The following is a 10051-nucleotide window of genomic DNA, read 5'->3' as shown; positions in this document are numbered from 1 at the left end:
TCCAGTGCTCCCACTCCCATACTCGACCTAACATCTCTTTGCTCCAAGAAGCCTTCAGGTTTGACAAACCACCATCCTGCTACAACTCTGGTCCAGTCCTTCAGCGTTATCCTGGGACACCAAGCGCATCTCTACGCTAGGCGCAGTCCATGCCGCGTCCGCAGAGACGCTACCACCCGCGGCCTGCACCGTCCTCCGCCCTCATGATCCGAGGACCACCGAAGAGCATGTCGGGCCTAGTCAGCGTCCGCGTCAGGTCTGCAGCCGTCAGAGGCCTTGCGTCAGGGCGGCGAGGCTAGGCGGCCAACGCCACCGTGAGCCCCCTCCCTGAGGAGTCCGCACCCACCCACTGCAAGAAACCAGGCGGGGGAGGCGGCGCCGTCGGAGGAGCGCTGCACACAGCGTTTCCCTGAGTCACCCAGGGCGGGAGGCCCGGCGCAGCGGACCCCGGCGCGGCTTTCGCTGTAGGCAGAGGCCACCTTGCCTCCAGGTGGCCCAACTGCCACCAGGTCACAAACCGCGGCTCTGCCTAACGTTCCTCTTCACTCGGGCGGCAGCAGGGAGAGGGAGAGGGGGAGAGGGAGAGAGGGGGAGGGAGAGGGAGGGAGAGGGAGAGTGTGTGTGTGCGCGCGTGATGGAAGAAGAGCAACAGCGGGGAGGGGGGGAGAGGAGAGAGCGAGTCTGTGGTGGAGGAAGAGCCGACCCTTCTCTAGTCGGCATCACGTGCACCCGGAAGTGCGTGGGCGGGACCTACAGCGCCTACGGAAATGACGTCGGTCGCCCCGAGTCGCATGATGTGGCAAAATGTTAAAAAAAAAAAAAAAAAAAAAGAGGGGGGAGGGGAAGGAAGCAACTGAAGAAAGTGATGAGTCTAAAAAAAATAGTCCCCGTTCCCACGCATCCCTGCAGTCTAGTCGTCCTGGAGCGCGGCCGGCGCACTGCGTCCCCGGATTCCTACGCTGGGCCGCAGCGCGGCACTCGGGGAAGGCTACATAAGGCGGTGCGGTGAGGTGGCTGGGCGGAGTTCGCTTCGGGATCCTTCCGCAGGGCTCAACCGTTTCCGGAGTCTGCGTTGGTCCCGGTTCCGCCATTGCGGCTCTCCCGGCCCCTAGAGCCTCCGCCCCCGACCCCAGTTCTTTCGTCTGCCTGCCAGTTTCCAGCGTCCCGGGAGAGTATTCTGCTGAGCCCAGCCTTCCCCCCTTCCCCTCTCCTCCTCTCCCTTGGAGAGCCCGGGCAGCCACTGGCCCGCAGCCCCAGTGACAGGAGGAGAGCAGACCCCCCGAGAGCGCCATGGCCCAGATTCTGCCGATTCGTTTTCAGGAGCATCTCCAGGTGCGGCTGGGCCCGGGCTGATGAGGGCCGTTTCGAGGGTGGTGGGAAAGGAAGCAGCAGCTGGAGGCCTGGCCTGGCCGGGTTCGAGGGGAGGGGGAGGGTGTCGGTCTTTGGCGTAGATGAAGGGCTCCTGTCTTAAAAGCTTAGCTGGTTAAGGGATGCGGGGCTTGGATGGAAATGACGAATCGGAGTGTAAAGGGCTGCACGGCCGGGCCCGCGTCTGCGGACCTTTTCTTCCTGTATTGGTAGAACTGCGCAGACGGGACCCCTTTCCTGTTTCCCCGGTTCATTCATTTGGGTAGGGGGTAGGAAGGAGGGATTCTCCCGCGTTTCTCCCAGAGCGAGAATCGTCGCCGCCCCCGAGCCGCTGCAGGGCTGTCACCTTCCAGTGCTCCTCTCTCCCCCTTTCCCCATCGTGTCTGCACCCTGGGGTGGTGTGGCGGCTGGGTTGGGGAGGAGCAACCTTTTTCATCCTCCCTCTGCGGCTCACAACGGAGAAAGGCACCTTCCCGGAGGTGGGGGTAGGGGAGTAGGGGAGCGGTGGCTGGTCTCTTGCTTTCCCTTGAGGCAGTAAGGAACCAGAATATCACCGCAGGAACGTAAAGATAGTATGGAGGGGCGGCCAGGGGCGGTGTCAGTCCTGGTGCCTGGGGTCAAGGTTCCTAGGGGAACTCTTATTTATTTTTTTTTTTTTCCATTCTTCGATTCTCCAGGAGTGTTGTAGCTCTTAGCCTTCCTTTGATTTTAGAAGATAGGAAGAGTGATTTAGAGGTTATTGGTGGTCCTGGAGTATAGCAGGTAGTGGTGGGGATACGGCACGAGTGCTTCTCTGGGGACTGGATGGAATGGAACAGAGCTTGGAAATAGGAGCATACCTGCCAGACTAGTTGATCCGTTACTGCCTTCTTTTTAGTAGCTTGTGGTCTTCCACCCACTGTGCTTTATGCTAGTCAGTATATACAAATGTCTGACCTGGCAGCCTGCCAGCTGGTGGCCTAGGCAGGTGACCATTAGAGGGTTTCAGTGAATGAAGCCTTTCCTGCACTGCTAATTTTCATGGTTAACCAGTCCCACTCTAACATAATTTGTTCATATTAATTTGCCCCCTCCCCCCGAAAAAAAATCTCCTTAAAGAAACCTGCTTCCATTCCATCTTTGAAGGGCTAATTTCATGAAGATGATTGAAACATTGGTAACTTAACTGGGCACTCATCATTGAAGGCAATTTGCTTTACTTTATTGACATTCGTAAAGGATGCTTGAGAAGAAGATTTAGCATTCAGGCTAGGTTATGAGAAAAATAATATTTTTTATAGACATTACCCTGTTTGCTTACATTAGCAAGAACTTATTTTTCTTTAAGACTTTAAGAAAATAATAAATCTTTTCATAAAACGAGTTAAATATAATTTTCTTAAGTTATCACTAGTTTTCAAATAACTCATGTAACGTCTACAAAAACCCCACTATTTTATACAAGTTTAAAAAGTGTTAATCGTCAGTGTTTATGGAGAAGGTAATTTTCACCCTCAATTTAAACTTTTTGTGGTTGTGTCTGTTAAAATGGTGTGGTGACTGTAAAGAGTCAGGAAGGTACTCTCCTGGATGTGAAGGGAAAAGGCTTGTCCACACCTAATGTGCACCCCGAAATACCTTCCTGCAAGCGCATGTATATAAATCATGCACAAGAGAAGCAAAGTACAGCTGCTAATTATTTAACATGGCAGAAGTTTGGTCCACTGGTAAATATTTGTTGACCATTGGTGGTTTGATTAGTAGCTTTTCATTTCTTCTAAACATAAGACATGAATTGTTGAATGGTCCCAAAGATTGGGATCCAACTTTGTCACTAATTAAAAGATTTTACTACAGGTGATACAGGCATAAGTGGTTAGCAATTTCTGCAGATATTTGAAGTTTTCTTAAATAATTTGAAGGGGGAGAGAGAGAGAAAATACTAGTTTGCAAATATAGCTAAAATTCTGTTACCCATTTTTTGGCACATCATGTTATGACTAAACTTAAGCTTGGCTGCCCTGGTAGCTAGTCATCAATTGTACTGAAAGTCCAAATCACCATCTTCCTCCAAGATATGATACCTTCTGACTTCACTTTTTTTTTCTTTTTTTTTTTTTTGGTCTTTTTGAGCCGGGGTCTCTCTGTAGCCCCAGCTGTCCTGGAATGCTTTTTGTAGCCCGGGCTGCCCTTAACCTCACAGAGCCCCCCCTGCCTCTGCCTCCCTAGTGCTGGGATTAAAGGCGTGTGCCACCATGCCTGGCTTTGACTTCGCATTTTTATCCCCTCCCTTTTAACACATTGCTAAGGGTTATTTCAGTTGGCATCTTAGGTCTTAGTTCCAAGCCTCTTCATTTTGCTATGTAGTATAAAACAGCTTTTTTTTTTTTTTTTTTTTTTTTTAGCATAGGGGCTGGAGAGATGGCTCAGCGGTTAAGAACACTGGCTATTCTTGGAAAGACCGAGGTTTGAATCCCACCACCCACATAACAGCTAACAACTGTCCATAACTCCAGTTCCAGGGGATCTGACAGTCTCTTCTGTCCTCTGTGGGCATTGCACGATATGGGTGCACTTGACTACATGCAGGCAATACATACATACACATAAAAATAATAAAATATAAAAAAAAACAAACACTTGGGATAATAACTGGAAATGAGGAATTTGACTATAGAGTTAGCTTGTGAAACAAAAGTGAACTGTATATTTTTATATTCCCACCTACACTGTTTAGTTGAAGGGTCTGTTATCAAGGCTTGCAACTACATCGCATGAATGTTGATACTAGTAGCCCAGGCTGGCCTCAAATTCTTGCATTGTGCCTCAGCATCCCTCGCACTAGAATCACAGTGTACACAATGCCAGTACATGGAGGTGGGTGAGAACATTCCTCAATTGCTTATCACCTCATTTTTGGAGAGGTGAGCTTCTGCAGTGCCTGGCTTCTTATGAGGGTGATGGAGTACCTGCGCCATCTCCCTAGCCCTCTAATGTGACTTATTTTTTGTCTTTTTGAGACGGTTTCCCTGTAGCCCCAGCTGTCCTGGAACTCACTATGAAGATCAGGCTGGCCTTGAATTCACAGAGATCTGTCTGCCTCTGCCTCCCAAGAGCTGGGATTAAAGGTGTGTGCCACCACACCTGGCTGAATGTTTGATACTTTTAAGTTATGAAGGAATTTTTCTTTATGGGTTTTTAAATGTTATCAGTAAACCTTATATATAAGTGCCTATTTTGGCAAGGCATGGTCAGTGACCAATTCCAGGCTACATATAAAATACTATCTGCAGTTCTCAATTCTTGACATATTAAGCATATTTATAATTGGCACATTCTGTTATATTCCTGGGACATTTTCAGTTACAAACCTTCACACCCTTTGATCAGTAAATTCAGTCATGGAGTGTTGCTGAGTTAAATAGGATTCTAGCTAAGGTTGTAGTTGCAAAGAGAAAGCAATGTTTTCCTGGAATGTAATGTGTGCTTAGGTAGATTGGAAAAGGCATATGACCTGGAATTCCATCCAGAATACCCTGGAAGTACTAAGCTCTAGGTACATTTTTCAGAATTTTTTTAAAGGTTAGTTTACTCAGCTTCAAGGAATTTGGCTGCTTTTAATGAAAATTCTTTGTCTGATTAGGAGGTACTTTAAAGTACTGTGTGTATAGAGCTGCAGTTTTCATTTTAACATGTAGAGAAATTTGTGATTTCAGGAATTTTGATAGTTTGCACTTGGAATAATTTTTCTAACTATAGCTGGAATTTATAGCTTGCTTATTTAGAGAGATCTCATACTGTAGCCTAGGCTGGCCTAGAACATGTATTAATCCTTACCTCAGCCTTCCAAATACTGGATTAAAGGCATTATATCCAGCTTTATAGCTTGGTTTCTAAAGGTTCCATTTACATTTAGTTCTCTTAATTCTTTGTAAATTTTTTGTAATTCTTTGTAAATTTTTTGAGTCTCCCTGTAGCCCCAGCTGGCCTGGAACTTGCTGTGTAGACCAGGCTGACCTCAATCTCACAGAGATTGACCGCCACATCTGGCTTTTTGCAAAATTATTTTAAATTATTATTTTATTTTTTGGTCTTTTTGAGACAGGGTCTCCCTATAGTCCCAGCTGGCTTGGAACTCACAGAGATCCACTTGCCTCTTCCTCCTGAGTGCTGGGACTAAAGGCGTGCAGTACCATGCCCAGCCTTATTTTTATTTTATGTGTATGAGTGCAAGTTTTGCTTGCATGTATATTAGTGTACCACGTGTTCGCAGTGCCTTTGGAGGCCAGAAGAGGAGGTTAGATTCCCTTGGAACTTGGGTTGTTAGTAACTGTGTGGGTGCTGGGAACTGAACTCTTGTCCTTTGCAAGAGCAGCCAATGCTCTTTACCTTTGAGCCATCTCCCCACCACTATTTTAAAATTTCTATTCAACCCTATATGATATTTGAGTGATATTTACCCTTTTTTTGTTTGTGATTTTTTTTTGGGGGGGGGTCTTTTTGAGATGGTCTCCCTGTAGCCCCAGCTAGCCTTGAACTCACAGAGATCCACCTGCCTCTGCCTCCCAAGTGCTGGGATTAAAGACGTGCGCCACCATGCCTGGAACTCAGGTGGACTAGGCTGGCCTCAATCATTGCCTCTGTGCTGGGATTAAAGGTGTACGCCACCATACCTGGAGGAAAAAGAGTTTTATCTAGGACTTCTAAAACAATATTTCAAAGAAATGGTGTGATTTTTTTTCTTTATTTCTTAAAAAAAATTTATTTTTATTTTACGTGTATGAGTATATTGCCTGCATGTGTGTAAGTGCACCTGTGTCATGCAGTGCCCATGGAGGTTAGAAGGTTGTCGGATCCCCTGGAACTGGAGTTATGAATGGTTGCTAACCATGTGGGTGCTGGAATCTGAACCCTGGTCCTCTGCAAGAGCAAGCCAGTGCTCTTAATCACTGAGCCATCTATCCACCCCCTCCCCCCCTTTTTTTAAAGACAAGGTCTCACAAAGTAGACCGCTGACCTTGATCTCACAGAGATCTGCCAGTCTTTGCCTCCCAAGTGCTGGGATTAAAGGTGTGTGCTACCACGCTGGGCCGTAATCATCTTTTTTTGAGACAATATCTTGCTGATGTTGCTCAGACTGGCTTCTAACTGAATCTTCTTGCCTCTCAGCTGCCCGAGTGCGGTGATTACAGGCCTGTTCCATGCCCTCCTTGCTGGAATGATTGTCTTTAAAAGAAGCTACACAGATTCTACTGCTTCTTTTTCCTGTTGGACTTTGGTCTCTACTTGTTTAAAGTATGATTAATGAAGTGATACAGTGGACAGAGAAGGGGCTTAGGAGTTGATGAGACCAGTGCTGTCTTATAGAACAATAATTAAGCCACAAATGTTACTTTAAATTATCTAATGACCATAGTAAAAGTAAAAACACAGGTGGAATTAATGTTTTAACTGATTATACCCAAAGTCCTATTTCAACGTGTAGTCAGTATACAATTTGCTAATGAGCTATTTTACAGTTTTTTACTAACATTTCAAAATCTGTTTTGCATTTTACACTCAGCACATCTCAGTTTAGACCCTGTATTTCATTGGAAATACATGGCATGTATTTAGAGTTCCTACAGTTTATCACTAGAAAAGCAAATTTGCATATCTAGATTGTTCAGTTTTCTAGTAGTTGACTCAGCAGCTGTTGATTACTTGATTTGAACTAATGCACAGTGAGTGAGTCATGTAACCACTTTTCAAGTGCTTAGTGTTAGGTGTTGCTTATGGCTCTGAATGTGAATGAGATAGATTGTACCTTGATTTTTGTATCACTGGTAACCACAGATGTCTATATGGATCTTTTGTATATTTGAATATTTGATATACAAGATTTAATACAAGAATTAGTATTTTTTTTATTATTTTTATTTTATGTGTATGTGTGTATTGCCTGCATGTAGGTAAGTGCACTCCTGTCGTGCAATGCCCAAAGAGGTCAGAATAGGCTGTCGGATCCCCTGGGACTGGAGTTACAGACAGTTGTTAGCTGCCATGTGGGTGCTGGGATTCGAACCTGGGTCTTCTGCAAGAACAGCCAGTGTTCTTAACTGCTGAGCCATCTCTACAGCCCCAACAATTAGTATTTTTCAAAATTGATGATCTGAGCCGGGTGTGGTGGCGCACGCCTTTAATCCCAGCACTTGGGAGGCAGAGGCAGGTGGATCTTTGTGAGTTCAAAGCCAGCCTGGTCTACATAGTGAGTTCCAGGACAGCTGGGGCTACAAGGAGACCCTGTCTCAAAAAGACAAAAAAAAAAAAAAATTGATGATCTGAAACTGTGTCTCCCCCTACAAATAAAATCTTAATTTTTGTTATACTCTATGCGCTTTCATTGTGTACCTTTGGGTCAGATGTATTTCAGAAACCTCATGAATCACATCTAATAAAATACCCATTTAGAAGCTTTTGTTAGTATTTATGGGTGGTGAAGGGCAGGGCAGGCTTCCACTATGTAGCTAGCCCTGGCTGGCCTGGAAGTCAGGTCTGTCTGCCTCAGCCTCCCAAGTGCTAGGATTAAAGTCATATACCACCACTTCTGGCAGTTGTATATGTTTGTGTTGATTTTTTTTTTTTTTTTTTTTTGGAGACAGGGTCTTACTATGTAACCCTGGCAGGCCTGGAATTCAATCTGTAGCCCAGGTTGGCCCTTGCTGAAGTCCTCCTGCCTCCCTACCTACAGAGTCAATGCAGCCCTGTGCCACCACACTCAACTCTATGTATTTATTCATTTTTTTTTTATCTCTTTTAAGACAGAATTCCTATAGCCCCAGCTGGCCTGGAACTTGCTATGTAGACCAGGCTGGCCTTGATCTCATAGAAATCTGCCTTCCTCTGCTTCCCGAGTGCTGGCATTAAAGGTGGCATAACTATATTTTTTTGAGATAGGATCTTAGTTATGTAGTTAGGGCTGTTCTCAAACTCAGGGTCCTCCTATTTCTATTCTATGTTCTTTAAGGTGAAGATTCTCACTTAGTTCACAGTTTATATTTTATTTTTATTTAAAAAAATTTTTTTTTGGTCTTTTTGAGACAGGGTCTCCCTGTAGTCCCAACAGGCACATGGTTTTGTTTTGCTTTGCTTTTTTTATTTTTATTTTATGTGTATGAGTGTATTGCCTGCATGTAGGTAAGTGCACCTGTGTCATGCAATGCCTGCGGAGGTCAGAAGAAGCTGTTGGATCCCCTGGGACTGGAGTTACAGACAGTTGTTAGCTGCCATGTGGGTGCTGGGATTTGAACCTGGGTCTTCTGCAAGAACAACCATTGTTCTTAACCACTGAGTCATCTCTCCAGCCCCTATTTTTTATTTTTTTGAGACCTGGTCTCACAATGTAGACCAGGCTGGCCTTGAACTCAGAGATCTGCCTGCCTCTGCCTTCCAGTGCTGAGATTAAAGGAGTGTATCACCATGCCCAGCCTTAAACAGTTATTTAGATGGGAATCCGCTGCCGGCCCTTGGCAGTTGGTGGTGCTTTGGGATTCCGTGGAGTGGGAGGGGTGCCGTCCTCTGAAGGCACTTACCAGGAAATCTGCTTTTAGTGGGGAACAAGTCCACGTCCTGGGCTGTGAAGTGAGTGAGGAAGAGTTTTGTGAAGGTTTTGGCACTGATGGCAACAGCTGGCTGGTTTACCATGACCTCTTCAGAGACCTTCTTTTTTTTGTTTTCAACTTTAAAAAAAAAATTATTGAGAATTTCATACTTGCATATAAGGTGTTTTGATCAAATCCATGCCCACTACCTCCCCTCAAACTCCTCCCATCACTTTTTTCTGACAACTTCATTTCCTTCCCTCCCTTCCTCCCTCCCTCCCTTCTTTCCTTCCCTTTTTATTTTTTTAAATTATTTAATAACCATATAATTAGAAGAGGCATTTCATTACAACAACATCGACACATTCAATAACAATTTCCAGAGCTAAGATGCTTCTCTTTCAAAATCCTTCCCTTTTTAAATGGGGATTTTTGCTACTCCAACATTCCCCTCTGAAGAGGTAACCCTAAAATCTTTCAGGGATTAGATAAAAGCTCCCAAATACTTTTGACTTTTTTGGCCTCTGAAACAGAGTATGTTGCTAAGAGGCCCAAGAACATTTTGACTTTTAGCCAAGAAACTGGCTACTTCTCTTTAGGGCCTTTTTACCCCACCCGCGTAGCCAATTCCTACCTCCTATTCTTATCACACCATCTTCTGAATAGGTTACCCAAATTGCCAGTAGGGAATTGAGACACATACTGCTCTGGCTTCTTCCATGCTGAACAGGGACACAAGATGAGGCAATTGGGGTACTCCTTCAGTGGGCCTCTCTAAAAGACTCCCAGATTGCATAACCCTTACCTGTAGGGGGAAAAGAAAGTCTGACTGGTGAATAGGAGATGTGAAGGAGAAGTAAAGGCAAGAATAGTTAGCATTACAAGTTCTAGAGAGGGAGCCAGAAAAAAGTCAGAACAGGGCAAATTTCAAATGTTCATATCAGTTCATTGGAATTTCTTGACGAGAGCTTCCAAAAGCATTGCTCTATTGGGTTCCTCCTCATTTTTCTTTTGTCTTTCAAGGTTGGACTCGATTGCAATGGATTCAGAATTTGTTTTCAGGCACTTTGATAGCTGTTGGAGTAGCTAGAATCAGTGTCAGTTCCCTCACAAAGGCTTCTAGA

General features: G+C 45.1%; 1 protein-coding gene across 2 annotated transcripts in view; it reads left to right on the top strand.

Moving 5' to 3' along the window:
- The first annotated feature begins 999 nt into the window (after positions 1-999).
- Positions 1000-10051, top strand: part of Cltc (clathrin heavy chain) — an 80646-nt gene continuing 71594 nt past the window's right edge. The window contains exon 1 of one of the 2 annotated variants that reach the window (XM_008842665.3): positions 1000-1332. In XM_008842665.3, the coding sequence (XP_008840887.1) occupies positions 1291-1332 (42 nt within the window). In that variant the 5' untranslated portion in view covers positions 1000-1290. The remainder of the gene's footprint in view (positions 1333-10051) is intronic. The other variant, XM_008842668.2, reaches the window with a different exon arrangement.

This window comes from Nannospalax galili, unplaced genomic scaffold (assembly GCF_000622305.1).
Source record: "Nannospalax galili isolate Female #2095 unplaced genomic scaffold, S.galili_v1.0 scaffold879, whole genome shotgun sequence".
In the NCBI taxonomy this organism is placed as follows: Eukaryota; Metazoa; Chordata; class Mammalia; order Rodentia; family Spalacidae; genus Nannospalax; species Nannospalax galili.
This window is presented reverse-complemented; position numbering and strand designations above follow the sequence as displayed.